The 14,150-nt window shown below is 51.8% G+C and overlaps 1 protein-coding gene across 3 annotated transcripts in view; it reads right to left on the bottom strand.

The window, feature by feature from the left end:
- The window catches only part of VPS8 (VPS8 subunit of CORVET complex), a 65,753-nt gene that overhangs the window by 2,572 nt on the left and 49,031 nt on the right, over nt 1-14,150 (bottom strand). For 2 of the 3 annotated variants that reach the window (XM_050328058.1, XM_050328059.1), the window contains exons 41-44: nt 12,930-13,010; nt 11,410-11,579; nt 10,673-10,841; nt 443-523 (exon numbers count right to left, since the gene is read on the bottom strand). In XM_050328058.1, the coding sequence (XP_050184015.1) occupies nt 443-523; nt 10,673-10,841; nt 11,410-11,579; nt 12,930-13,010 (501 nt within the window). Of the gene's footprint in view, nt 1-442; nt 524-2,950; nt 3,000-10,672; nt 10,842-11,409; nt 11,580-12,929; nt 13,011-14,150 lie in introns of all 3 variants that reach the window. The other variant, XR_007630334.1, reaches the window with a different exon arrangement.

Here is a 14,150-nt window from a genome sequence, read left to right as displayed (position 1 = left end):
TCTTTAGGTTGGTTTAAAGTCACATAATTGAAAAACAAGCCCAGGAAGAGCTGAAAGTGCCAACAACTGCAGCGAAAATGGGCAGGAGGCACAAGGAAAATGCCAGGGGAGGAAACTGCACTCTCCTTGGGACAACACGGGGGCAGGAGGAGGGAGCATTCCAAGTGACCACAGGAGCCACACAGCGCCTGCAGGGGAGGGAGGTTACAAACCCAAAAAGGATGTGGCACTTGTCGGGCCCAGCCCCAAAGCCAGAGGCATTCCCAGGTTTTCCTGCTTGTGAATTCCCCAGCGTGGCTGTCTCACGGTGTGCCCAGCCCATTGCCAGCACTAGACCAAAGCCCAGAGACAAGGCAGAGCCCTCACTGCCACCCCAATGGCTGGCTTGACCACGTGCAGAGCGCCTGTCCCCGGGCTGACCCGCAGGACGGCGGGTACGTACGCGGGAGGTGCCTCGGTTCAGCCGGCACAGCTGGTCAAAAGCCTGGATTTGCTGAGGATCCAACAGAGCCTCTGAACTCGTCTAAGAAAGAGAATAAGAAGGTTATAGAAACCACACCCAGCAGGGGATTGACTCCCTACACACAGAAATTCATTCCTGGGCCTGGAGCTGCTGCTCCACGGCCTGCCTGGGAGGCCTTTTGAGCCACCTTTCCCTTGGCTTCAAGCCACCGTGTGCACCTCTGTTCTGGAGAAAAGACGTCCTGTTGTGGCACAAAGGACAGATACACCCCTCCATGCACCTGACTGCCTGCTGGGCTCTGTCCCTGATGGCACAGTACTAAAATACCTTTGGGGGAAGGATAAAAGGGATGGGAAAACTCGCCCGTAGCTAGCTGGGAAGAGAAGTAATGGGTCTGTGTGGATGAGCAGCCTCTCCAGGGCTCCTCCCCAGGCAGCAGCTCCCCAGTCCTGTCTCACCTCCCAGCCCCGCTCAGCACCACACAGCCCCGCTGCCACGGGGCACAGGCTGTGCCTGGCTGGGACGGCAACACAACTGTGCCAGGGACTGGTAACAACTAATGGCATCCTAAGGCGCCTTTTTATTCCCAGTGGGATGTTACAGACTGAAAGGTGGGAAACGAGGGGTAGAAAGGGGGTGAGTCACAGCCATGGCAGCCACAGCCCCTGGGACTGGCCAGGGTGGAATGCCCAGCTGGGGGCATGAGGCCAAGTGTCCCCCAGCAGTGAGGGGTAGCTCCAGAGCTGCAGGGAGAGGGCCCAGAGCTGCACCAAGAGCACCAAAGCAAGGAGGGCTGCACACTCAGACTGCTGTAAACGGCACCATTTACATATCCCAGGGAGAGATGACAAAGCATCACAGATTCTTGTAGGTTTGTTCCATTTATCACACCACACTGTTTCTATTTTGAATGTTTCTGCTCATCCTGTTAAGGAAAAGCAGCATCAAGAAACCACAACAGGAGTCAGGGGAACAGCCTCCCTCATGAGCAGCAGGCTGGCATCTGCTGTCTCTGGGGATCTATTTTTAAGGGAACATACAAATATTTTCTTCAAAATACACTTTCCAAGGGCTATTAACCCAAAATGCTGCAGTCCTACCAATGAGCACTGACTGAAGCTGCATTGACTTTAAACTCTCTTTGCAATGGAAGGTGCTCTGAGCCCACCACAGGTTTCCTGAAGCCCAGATAGTTCCATGACTGTCCTGAAGTCATGTGTGCCTGCCTTTGATCATCAGTCTGGGAAGAGATCCCTTATGCTGGCAGCATGTGCCAAACTCCCTCCCTCCCTTCCAAGATATCCTCTCCAGTGCAAATAACTATTTGCAAGTTGCCAGCCAAGCAGCCACATGTCCCATTCCCTGCACAGCCCCCGGAGCCTGGGACACTGAGGGGCAGGTACCACAGCTGGGGGTTGTACTGGCAGGAACTCCCAGGTCATCCTCACCTGGAAAGAGCAAAAAGCAAGGAAAACCTGCCCTCCCCAGTGTCTGTGGCCACAGGCACTCAAGGACAAGGAAAATGCCATATAATTGGCCTCCCCTCTCCTGCTCTCTCCCTACCACGCGTGTGTAACTATCAATCAGGCTGTTCCCAGGCTGATGAGCTGAACTATTGCAGGCAATTCTTTCTGTTGTCATGGAAACAACTGCTGTCAGGCCTTTTCCTTTTTTACCCGTGTCACTAAAGGTGTGTTTCCCTTCAGGAGCTGTGGGAGGCTCTGGGGTCCAGCAGAGTCTGTGGTGTCAGAGGAAGTCCCCAGGCTCACCCAGAGCACAGCCCCTGCCTCCAGGGCCAGCAGCTCCAGAGCATCCAGAGCAGGACAAAGCCCTTGGCACCTCCAAGCCACTTCCAGCCAAATCCCTACACCCCTTTGGAAAGGTTTCAGACTAGACACAGAACCCCAGCGACAAATGATTCCCTGAGGATCTGGGCCAGGAAGAAGAAAGGCTCCTTTTCATTTCCCAGCTCTCCAAGATCCCACCACGAACGCTCATCTCTATTGCACAGTTTATGCTTGCACGTATTCCACCCCCTCTGGTAGTCACCACACAGCCCTCCCAAGCCTGCAATTATCTTTAACAGCTCCAAATTCCATCCTCAGCTGTTGTCTGAGCAAAGCAGATCACAGCAGTTGGAGCAGAGACATCATCTACAGTCACACAAGAGACCCATCCCAGAGCTGCCCCCCAGCCATTCCTTCCACACAAGACACTGCTGCTTCAGAGCTCCACACTGCCCCAAGGGTGCTCCCTAACACAGGCAGAGGCAGCCACAAGTCCTGGGGAAGGTTTTGGAACCAAGGCAACCGCCACCTCCCTGTTTAGAGCCCACAGGCACTGGACAACAAGCCCACCCTCTGTCTCCCTCCCCTGCAACTGGGCACTCTTTTCACCATGGCTCAACCAGCCTTACAAACCAGGTACCCAAACCCAGTGTTTTAATGAAAGCTGAGCCAATTAAAGGAAGGAAATCTGGAAACCTACTTCTCTTCTGCAGGACAAGGCTCTGCCGTTCTCATGGACTCCCAGGAACCTGGAACAATCAACCATGACCCAAAGTCACTGGAAAGACAGTGACATTACAGAAGTGTTAATGAGCTCCAGAGAAAGCTCAGGACACCCCTCAGAGAGCAGCAGTGCTCCTGCTGCTGCAGCTCTGCAGAGCCTCTGCAGTGACACTCCGGGACAGGCACAGCCCCACCGTGGCTGAGGGGGAACAGCCACACAGCTCACTGGGCAACCCTTCCCTGGGACCATCCCAGAGCCACAGGACGCGTTGCTCCACCACCAGGCTCCCCAGGGCCTCCCCACTCACGAGGCAGCACACACAGGGTGATCCCTGGCAGCAGGACAGCCTGGCCAGGGACACCCACTGCTGCAGCCACAGCCCTGAGCCCACAGAGCACAGCAGCCTCCCCCTGCACTGCAGCACAGCCAGGCTGCCTCACAGCCCTGGCCTCCCATCTCCTCAGCAGCAGGATGGGGAAGGCAGATGTCTCTTATTTCCAGCTGAACTTAACTGAACTTAAGGAGCAAAGCTCCTGCTCAAGGCAGGGGCAGCACAGGTTTATGTGTGCTCTGATACACTCACTGCTGCTGCAATGTGAGCCTGCAGGGACGAGGGCAGAGCAGGGGGAATGGCTGGCAGGTACCTGGAAGCACACCGGCACACCTCCATGCTCCCCTTTTAGTGGCTCCTCCTGACACGAGGCACTGCTGGAACACTCCCTTGGCCTTACACTGATGCCTTCGGCCTGAAGAGCAGTAATGCTGTTCAGGATTAATTAGACAAACGCCAAACCCCACCGCCCCTCGCTGGACACGGCAGATGAGGTGTTCATTCCTAATCCAGTAGGTTCCAAGGGAAGCATGGCAGCATGTGGCTCAGACGTTACATAAAGGGGATGCCCAGCAGGTCTGTGCTGGGGCTGAGCTCAGCTCAGCACCTGAGCCCAAGGACAGAGACTGCTCTGCACGAAGGCAGAGAATTCATCTGCTAAAGGTGAGCCAAGAGGCTGTAGAGCAGATCCCACAGAAGACTGAAGGGGTGCAGTGTTCTCTCAAGGGCAGGAGTTGGGGAGAGAAAGGGAAGGTAATCCCAGAGTCTCCTGAGCTGGAAGGAACCCACAGGGATCATCCAGTCCAGCTCCTGGCCCTGCATAGGCCCATCTCCAAGAGTCACCCCCTGTGCCCCAGAGGATCATCCAAACCCTCCTGGAGCTCTGGCTGCCTTTTCCTGAGATCCAACCTGACCCTGCCCTGACACAGTTCCATCCATTCCCTGGTCCTGTGTAAAGACACATTAGAAGGAAGAAGTCCCCTCCTGCCAGAGGCTTATTGATAATATGACCCCAGACCTTAGAGAACACCCCAGGGAACACCTGTGCTATCCATGACCCTGGGAGCAGCTGGCACTGCTGTCCCAGAGGGAGGTTTCCAACAGTGCTTCAGCCCAGCTCTGCCCTGGGGGCTCAGCTGCAGCTGCCTCAGCCTGGCTGTGCCCAAGCCACACACAGACACAAAACACCGTGTGCAGCAGGAAGGTGGGGCATGGAAAGTGCAGCTTCCCATTGATGGGATAAACCAGACAGATGCTAAGCCGCATTTCCAAAAGCCACCTTCGGGAACAGCCAGTGCCTCCTGGGCTCCAGCCAGAACCACTGACACAGCCAGAATCCCCTCTCCCACCAAGGGACTGCAAACAGCCAAAGCCTCAGCTTCCAGTTACTTTGCTCCCCTCCTTCAGAGGAATATCAGAAGAGAGGAGTCACTGGCACCATTAACCCTTGGGCCCAACTCCAAGCTGGTTATTCCTCAGCTTGGGATCCCAGAAAGGAGCAGCCATCCCCCCTCCAGGAGCAAATCCAGCCCAAGGAACAGCCTCCCTGGCAGGTCTGTGTGGTTTGGGAGATATCCACAGGTTGCAGCAGCCCTGCATCTGCCGCTATTTAAATGAGTCTGTTCAGCACACCCCAGATGTGGAATGAAATCATCAAACCAAAGGAACAGTCTCTCAGAAACTGAGATGCACAGTCAAGATTCCACTGCAACTTTCCCATCTTTTCTCTTAACCAGCACATGACTCTTCTCCAGGTCATCCCAGTCCCACTGCTCTTGGCTTTGGGCAGTCTGGAATTCAGCTGTCCCTGTTTCTTGTCAGCAGGCAGGGGTTGGGTTGGGATTGCAGGCAGGGGAAGGAACCTTCTGCCAGGCTGCAGATTGCTCGGTACAAAGGCCATGGGGCACAATTACAATCACTCTGATTTTTCTCAAAGAACCCCAACAAAACAACAGAACTAACCCACCTCTCCAGCAGCAAAAGTCCAAGAAAACAGTCAATTTTGAATTAAGAGCTTCTAAAGCATAAATAGGTTTTCAAATCAGTCTTTGTAAAGTCATATTTTGGTTTCAGTTTTAGCTTTGGTGCCCAGTCCTCCTCTACCTGCTCATGAAGACTCCTGAACTCAGTTTTTTTCCTACTTAATCACTTCTGTTTCCAAGCAATCCTAAACACAGATGTTCTGTGCCTCCAGTTGCTTCCTCACAAGTTGAAGTGAAGGAATCCCTCCAAAGCCAACTCCAAAGCTGGAGTTTGCTCAATTAGTATGTGGGAATATTCTCCACAGAGGAGAAAATGCACAACCTTGTAACTGTATAAAACACTACTTATCTCTTTGGTGTTACTGGGGGGATCACAGCTGGGTATTTTCAGAGCTATAGAGCCTCTGAAACGTTTTGTATTGCTGGAGACAAGCTAACAACTGATGGTCACTGTTACAATGAAAACAGTAAAACTGGTTCTGTTCACTGACTGATGGAGGTCATGTAATGTCTGTCTAGCTCTAAAGTAAGTATTGGTGAAAAAAAAACATCCTAGACCTTCATTGCTACCAAGAGAAAGCACCCAGAGGTGCTGCAGAGGGCCCAGTCTTGAGGCTCTGGCAGGCTCACAGACAGGGGGGCTGGAAGGCTGCAGGACAGAGTTCCAGGGTAGAGCCTGACAACCTGGATTAACTATGGATCACATCCATTGTCTGTCCTGGCGTGACTTGACAGGATTAAACTCCTGAATAAAACATTTGCCATCTGGACAGCTCCAACAATGGTGTCCTTAGAACTCGGGCACCTCCTCAAACAGAGCACGGCAGCTCAGGGGTTTGTGGCAGGGCTCATGGCCCAGGAGCCAGGACTGTTCCTCTCCCTGATCCCCGGTCCCCAGGCTGGCAGAATCCATGGCAAGCACAAACCAGCTTACTGACACAAGGCAAATGAGTTTTGGGGATGGATGGCTGAGATGTAAGGGGTATTTCAGCAGGTTTTTAGGCAGAGCCCAGCTGCTGTGCCTTCACCCAGCGTGCCTCAGTTCACTTCAAACACCACAACAGCAACGCTGCAAGACTGCAATCGGATTAAAACCCACCACGAACACAATCTCTCATTTCTGTGAACTCTCACTTATGGTAGGGTAGGGAAGATGGGACAGATGATCCTTTAGCCCCAGAAGATCATCCTTGGGCTGGCAGTAAGGCTTAGGGGATAACACAGAGGGCACAAATTTTGGCAGCAGAAACAGAGGAAAGAAAAGCCCCCCTGCCCTTCCCCCTGTTCCCCTTCGCTGGGGTGTCCCAGCCCTCAGCCCAGCCAGGCCCCACTTCAGTACGAGCTGTCACTGATCCTGTGACGGGTCAGTGATGGCTTGTGGCATCTCTCCACCTCCTCAATTTCAGGGACTGGCTACAGCACCACACACAGAGCACAGGGCACAGAAACACTGTCTGCTGGGCTGTCGTTTCACATCCACATCTCAGCCACACTGCACAATTCAAACTGACAGGCCCTGCTTGGGCAGGGCAGAATTAGTGCTGGGAAATGCACTCCAGATGCTCAGTGGCATTTCTCAGTATGAGCCCACTCCTAATTCAAGGCTTCCTGAGAAAATAAATACCCAAACTGAGGATTTCCCTATGGAAAAATAAAAACCACATTAGATTTTGCCCAGAGACAGACTAAGTTTTCAGGGTCTTCAAAGAGGCTGCAAGGAAACACCCTCCCCACAGCTCCATGTGCAGAATGGGTTGGAAGCTCTGGAGATGGCTCTCTGGGGTAAGGGAGGGCAGGGCTGGAAGCACAACCCTGTGAGTGTGACCCTCCCTTGGAATTTCCTGTTCACAAACACCAGCTTGTCCCACACAGAGCTCTGGGTCTGCCAGCAGAGTTAGGAGGGAACACAGGGAAGCTCCATCTCCTCCACATTCCCAGCATTTCCCCAATCACGAGTCAGTTCTGTAACTCAGCCCTCGGCCTGGTCAGAGGAACCAGTACCTCCCAGGGTTAATGAACGCTGCTGAGGGGTGATTGTTCAGCAAACAAACTTCCTGGAGAAGCTGGAGATTCTACAGTCTATTGCCAAGTCTAAATATACTCAGCTTTTTTAAGCTCTGACTGCACAACAGTTTGATCACATGCGAGTACAACAGTTAAATATTGTAATTTAAGTAGGTGAGGAACATCACAAACTTGGAGAGGATCTGGGACGTGGGGAGGAGGAGGTGAGGGGCCTGAAGCAGTGCTGGGGCTCTGCTGAGCTAGAGCCAAGCTCTGCTGGGCTGGGCTGGCTGTGTGTGGAGCAGGAAGCAGTGGCTTCCCTGCCAAGAGCACATGACAGCAGCAGGGAAGCAGCAGCAGGAAGCATCCCACATTCTGATGGCCTGGGATGGACAGTTTCCAGCCAGCACTAGATGACCCGTGCTGTAACCCCTTCCCTCCCCATCCAGCCTCTCCACATCTCCCTTTCAGCCCTGAGTCCCAGCCAGCACTTCCCTTGCACAGACACATCAGTTAAGTAAAGGGAAGCATCTTTACTTCCCTGCCCTGATCATTCCCACGGCATCTGGAGCACTTTCCCCATCTTTCTTGGGGTATGTTCACACTGGTGTTCAAGAGGAGGCACAGAGGCTCTGGCTGCCTGTGAGAAACCCAGAGAATAACCCAGTTATCAGGCACTGGGATCAAGTGTCAGGCGATTTTAGTATCTGTCGTGGTTTTGCCCAGCCGGCCAGCCCCTCGGGCTAAGAATGGTTTTGTCCAGGTGAATTTCTGGACAAGAAACCAATTAAAACTCTCAGTAAAGCCTTTGCTAATTACATTTTTAAGAAAACGGAAGAGAAGGTGGATTGCGCAGTTGAAATTAGGAGCAGCAGCCATGTAGAAGGGCAGCCCGAGGAGGGCCAGGCCCCCTCCTCCCCCATCACTGGGCCGGGGGCAGGTGTGGCACTGAAGCCCCTCCTTCTCTCTTGTAAGAAAATGAAGAAAAAAAAACTTTAGAGAAGAGCCTGGATGAAAAAAGCTGCAGAAAGAATTCCAGCAAAGAAATAACGGAGTGTCCAAGGTCGAAACTGGCAGCTGCAAGAGAGAGAACAAAGTTCGAAGGAGGGGGGCTGCTTCTCCCCCCTTTCGCTCTCTCCCTTCAGCAGGGTAAAGACTAAAAAATAAATCCCTGCCACCTATGGAAGTTTGTTGGGGTGAGGAGACCCCCGTGCTGCTCATGGAAGAGCCTACAATGAGCCTACACTGAAGTAAGTTAATGCATGAGGAAGCCGAGACTTCATGAGAGACTTGAGATAAGGCAGAGTCCTGTTGGAAATTTTGTGACCCTGAGAGAACCTCACACTGGAGCAAGAACAGCTTGGGTGAGATGTTGGGATCTCAGCAAAAGATCCATGCTGCTGCTGTTGAATATTTATAACCCTGAGGGGGATGAGAACCTCATGATGGAGCAGGAACGACTTGGGTGAGATGTGGGGATCCTAGTAAGGGATCCATGCTAGACCCATGCCGGAGAGGTCTATCAAGGACTGTTCTCCCGTGGAGAGGGACCTCCACAGGGAGACAGGGGTGGACTTATAAGCCATTACCCCCTGTAATCCCGTGGAAGAAAATCCATGGTAGGTAAGTGTCCCCTTGCAAATCCATAGAAGAAAAAACCTTCAGAGCCTGGATAACCCCCCAGCCTCCAGTCTTAGTCCAGGAGGGGGGTAGGCCCAGCCCTGGAGGTTGACACAGAGCAAGAGAGAGATGAAGGAGTTCCAGCTGCGACGAGAGTGCTGCAGAATTATTGAGGAGACCTGGAACTCTGAGAATGGAGAAAAGAACTGCTTTTCCTCCTTAGACTGATATAACGGGGGGGGAGAAGTATTTTTCTGTAAATACATAGCACTTTTACTTAAGTAGAATTGTTGTAGATATAGTTCTTTAGTTTTAACTTGTTAGTAATAAATGTTCATATTATTTTCCCAAATTCAGTCTCTTTTGTCTGCATAAACCTTCTCTCAACTAATAGTAATTGTGTGAAAAGTGTGAGCAAACTGACCCAGGGCAAAACCACAACAATTTTGCCTTGGCCTTTTGAAGTGCAGCCTGGCCTGTCACCCCCATTTACAGCCACTCCTGGAGACCAGGAGTGCAGAGGGGGGGATGTGGTGCTGCTGAACCTGCCCAACTTTAGAGCCAGTGGCCACATCCCCCTGCAGCAGGGCAGCACATACACACACACCGTGTTTGGAAGTAGCCTAGTTGGACCCCACTGGATTTACAACCTGCCAGGAAAGCTTTCCGTGCTGTCACCAAATAAAACACTAACACAACCTGACTGCAGAGACTTGCATGGGGCTCCATACATGCCTCTGAAGTTCCTTTTCTTCCCTCCAAGTGGGAAGCCTTTCCTGTTAGTGCAGCAGGTGCCGGGAGCTGACTGATGCCATCAGCCAGCTTTGGATTGGGATGGATTTGGCAGAAATCAGAATCATCTGCTGGAAGAAAACTAAAGTACTACTACAAAAACGTACTCCAAGATTGAATTCTTTCGGTTCCAGCAGTGAAGACTCACTGCTCTGGGTGCACTGTGTGGTGACAAAGCACTCAGGACCTCGAGGCACAGGAACCAACCCTCCTCAGTGGCCGCCTTTGCTGAGCACAGAGCTCAGTTCCCCATGAGCAATATCCCCAAAGACATCCCAACAAGTTGCCTGCCAGTGTGGCTTACAGTCCACAGCACAGTGCCAGGGAAGAGACAGCTCCATGCATATGGAGACTGCACTTCTGTTTGAATTAGAGGTGGTGAAACTTCTTGAGCACAAATACTGACAATAAATACAAACTAATTCTCTGTTCTCTCACCCAAATCCAGCTGCATCAGTCTTGGTCACACACAAGCTTCTTAAAACATCATTGTTAGCAAAATCAAAACAATCAAATCAAGCCAATCAATCCCAGACCCTTACCCAGAGCCTGGTTATCTGCTGAGAAGGTGGAACAGAGGCTCCACCATCCAGCCACAAGGAACATGCCAGTTTTTAATGTAAGTTTTATAAAGAAACTCCTGAAAATAGTTTGAAAGGAACTGTCCCCCCTCAGTGTCCCATCCCAGACTCTCCCAAACAAGACAATGCAGTGGATGCACATAGCGGGCAAGCAGTTGCCAGCATGCAGCTGGCCCTGCCATCAGCTCCCAGGCCTTCTGGATGAACACATTTCCATGACTTCCACAGCTCTGTGCACCCATCAAAATAAAATGACATTCAGGAACGTGATCAGTCAGCTGCTGACAGTGTTTGACAGCTACTGTTTGATCAAGGCCTTCTCTGGAAGCACAGACACATGAGAACAAAGCAATGACAAAAGTTTACTCCAAGAGAAACCACCTCCCACCTGTGCCAGGGATGCTCCAGTTCCTTTTTTCAGCTCTGAGAAGTTCTCACTGAGCTTTCCTCCCTTGTTACTCGAGTTGCACTTATAGCACATCCACCTCATGAGGCCCTTGGTGACTGTCCCACACTCCTTGCTCAGCAGGCACAGGGAATGGTACAGGTGGCCACAGCTGGAAAGAGAAGGAATCAGTGCTTGGAAGCAGGGCAGCCCCTCCTGAGCTCTGCACTGGGGGTGAAGTGGCTGGGCAGTGGCAGATAGCAGTGTATATACTTCCTTCCTACCCACTCACCCTCCAGAGGCATTTCCAGACTCACCAAAGCATCAGAGGGTACCCATTTGCTGGTACAGCTCCAGGGCAGAACAGGTAACAATGACCCTGCCCCATTTTACAGACACCTGGGCACAGAGGGGAGCAGGGGAGAGGCCAAGCACAAACCCAGCCAGGGCTGTGGTGAATCTGAGGTGAACAAACACTCACAGGAGCCCAGGGTGCTGCAGTGCCCCAGGAGCACTGCTGGGAGAGGGGACACAGGACTGGGAGGCGATTCCTTGCAGAGAGCAGAGCTAGCTGCATGCAAAGCAGGCTCTGGTGGGTTTGATTAGCCAGCCCTTCACAGGGAGACATGCTCACAGGAATACAGATGATTACTTGTGCAAGTCAAACACCAGGAGCTTTTTTTTCCCCCCCTTTAAAACTACTAGTACATCACAGTTATGACCCCAGTCCTTAACTTTACCTGAAAACAATGATTTCATCAGCAGTTTCTTGCCTCCTCTTGTACTGCTGGAGACAGATGCAGCAGTAATCCTGTTTTGGGGTGAGCCCCCTCGTGACAGAGGCTCTCAGGTTACACAGGGACCAGTGGAGATCGTGGTTTAAAAGGTTCGTAGTTGTCTCTAGAAGAGTCTGTGTGGGAGAAAACACAGAGTAACTCTGTCAATCTGTCACCTCCACACTGCACAAACTCCCTGCTGATCAATTCTTCCTAACAAGCAGCTTAGCAGATCACTAAGAGCAAAAACAATCCAATAAAATCCCTTCTTCTATGTTTTCTATTCACTGCCCTCAAAACACTTACCCTTTCAAGGCACGTTAATGGAGGCAATTCCTCTCCACTCTTAACTAGACAAGTTCTGTATTGATTTTTGTCAAAGAGCATTAACAGAGACATGGCAGGCTCATTTTGGCATCTTTCACACCGAACTCACCTTTTCCCCCTCTACCTGGCAGGTTACTGCTTACATCCCCTACTTTAGGAGAAATGTGCTGATAAAAATCAAAGCCCAAATGCACCATGGCAATTAATGCATAAAGAAAATCCTGAAGTGCTCCTCTTGTCCTTCCCAACAGGGATACCCATTTCTGAAGAGCCAAAAGCCAACATCCTGTGTTTTCAGGGGTCAGGTCCCCTCAGCAGCAGCAGGTGCTCTAGTCTGTGACCTGTGGATGCTCCACAGCAGCAGCTCCCAAAAAGGCTGCAGAGGCTGCACCTTGGCTCAGATCTGCACGTGCAGCCTGTCCCAGAGAGCTGTCAGGCACTGACAGAGGGTCTGTGCTGCTCTGACACACCTTCACCAGGACCCCAAACAGAGGTAAAGGCTTTTCATGTCCAGTCTTCTGCAGCAAAGCTATTTCCCACTGCATTTTTACTGGCTACTGGTGCAGAGAGGTCTGACCTGAGCAGGTGAGATGGTAGTGCCACAGGGCAGCAGAATGAGGAGGGTGACTCTGGAGGAAGACTGTGCATTCCTGTTTAGGGGAAAAGGAGCTTTAGAAAGCTACTGAAGTGTGGAGACTGCCTGGGATTTAGGACTGGACAGAGAAAAGCAGGCCTAAGGTTAAGATGAAATCTCACCAGGTCCTAAAGGAAGGGCAGCATTACCACTGGGAAGTGCAAAAGCAGCCTAGTTGAAAAATCTCTTATTTAAAACTGCCAATAAAGACACAGCATATCAGTTTTGTGCCTTTGAGTCCCCAACTGTAGGATGAGCTGGAGAAAAGCAGATGTTTATCCTTCCAGTACATTTAACACAGAACTGAGCTGCAGAGGTGTTCACCATGTACCTGTCAGTGCCTTCACTTGCAATCTGTGAGCAAAATAAACTCATTCCCAGCCCCCAGTCACACAGAAATCACTCACACATCCACTGCCTTTGCCCTGCAGACAGAAATGACAGATGAGGAAGAGCAGCAGGGTCACACAGCCAAAATAATCCTGTTTGCAGCATAGGTAGAACAGAAACACAGCCAACTTACCTGTTCATAGTTAAAGGTGTCCAGCATTCCCAGGACAAGCCCTTGAATTTCTCCAAGTTTCCCTTTTCCATAAACTGGATCCTGAATGAAGAAATGAAAAACTGCAGTTGAATCACAACAGGATATGACTGTTCTGATTCTTCTCAAACAATTTTTTTGCTCCAGACTGGCACCACCAACAGAACCTTTGATTGCAGAGTCAAATATGCTGCATGTGCCCAAGGACAGCAGAACAATCCTACGTAGTGAGGGAAAATTGGTAATTAGCAAAAATCAGTCGATGGCAACATCAGTACTAATTAGCGTGGTTGAGTGAAAAGACTTCAGACCTTGGAAACTCCATTCAGGAGGTGCAGGAGCTGACTGGAGAATGGCATGGGCAGCCAGCTCCTGGGCCCCTGCTCCCCATGCTGGTGCCCACTCAGGAGTAACTCACTCCCAAGCTTATCCCACACCCCCTCAGCTGCAAAAATGCCAAGCAATCCTGATCCCACACCAGATGGCAGAGGGAAGAGGGGCCCAGGGCACTCCTGGTGCTGCAGCAGGGATTTCCACGTGCCCTGAGCAGCTTTATTTCCATGTCCCAGCAGCACAAGCAAAGGGCTGTGGTACAGCTCATCCCCCTGGTGTATCTCACCCTTCCCCAGCCCTGCTCCAGCCCAAACACCTCCTTCTCCTGCACAACCACCCCGGCACCCTCTGGAGCATCACTTGGTGCAGGACAGGAGTGGGATGTGCCAGGGCAACCACAGCCTCCCCAACGAGCAGACAGGCAAAGCACTGGAACCGGGAGGACTTGGGCACTGTCCTTCCCTCCTGCCAGGCCCTGCTGCAGAGCACAAGAGGGCTCCTGCTCACGGGGCACTGGACATGCCAGGAACTGCGCAGGGACAGCTGGTGGTGGCTCCCAGTGTCTTTAACAAAAATGGGAAGCAAGGCAGAGGAGTCAGGTCACTAGCAGGGTCTACTGGCTGCTGCAGGGCTGTGATCCATGTGTGCAGCCCAGTTTGATCCAGGTTCATCCTGTCCCTGTGTCCCAGCCAGTCTGACCTGTGAAGAGCAAGGCCGTGCCCTCCCCATCCCACAGTGGCACCAGCTGGGTCACGAGTGCCTGTAACTGGAACAAACCTATCCAGAAATGCTCAAAAGAGGGTCTGGGAATTCATCCTTTTGGAACACAAACCCTCCACTGGCAGACATTGAGTTGGACCTGGAAAACAG

The sequence above is a fragment of the Myiozetetes cayanensis genome, unplaced genomic scaffold (assembly GCF_022539395.1).
Source record: "Myiozetetes cayanensis isolate MyiCay16 unplaced genomic scaffold, myiCay2020 scf36, whole genome shotgun sequence".
NCBI classification, from domain to species: Eukaryota; Metazoa; Chordata; class Aves; order Passeriformes; family Tyrannidae; genus Myiozetetes; species Myiozetetes cayanensis.
This window is presented reverse-complemented; position numbering and strand designations above follow the sequence as displayed.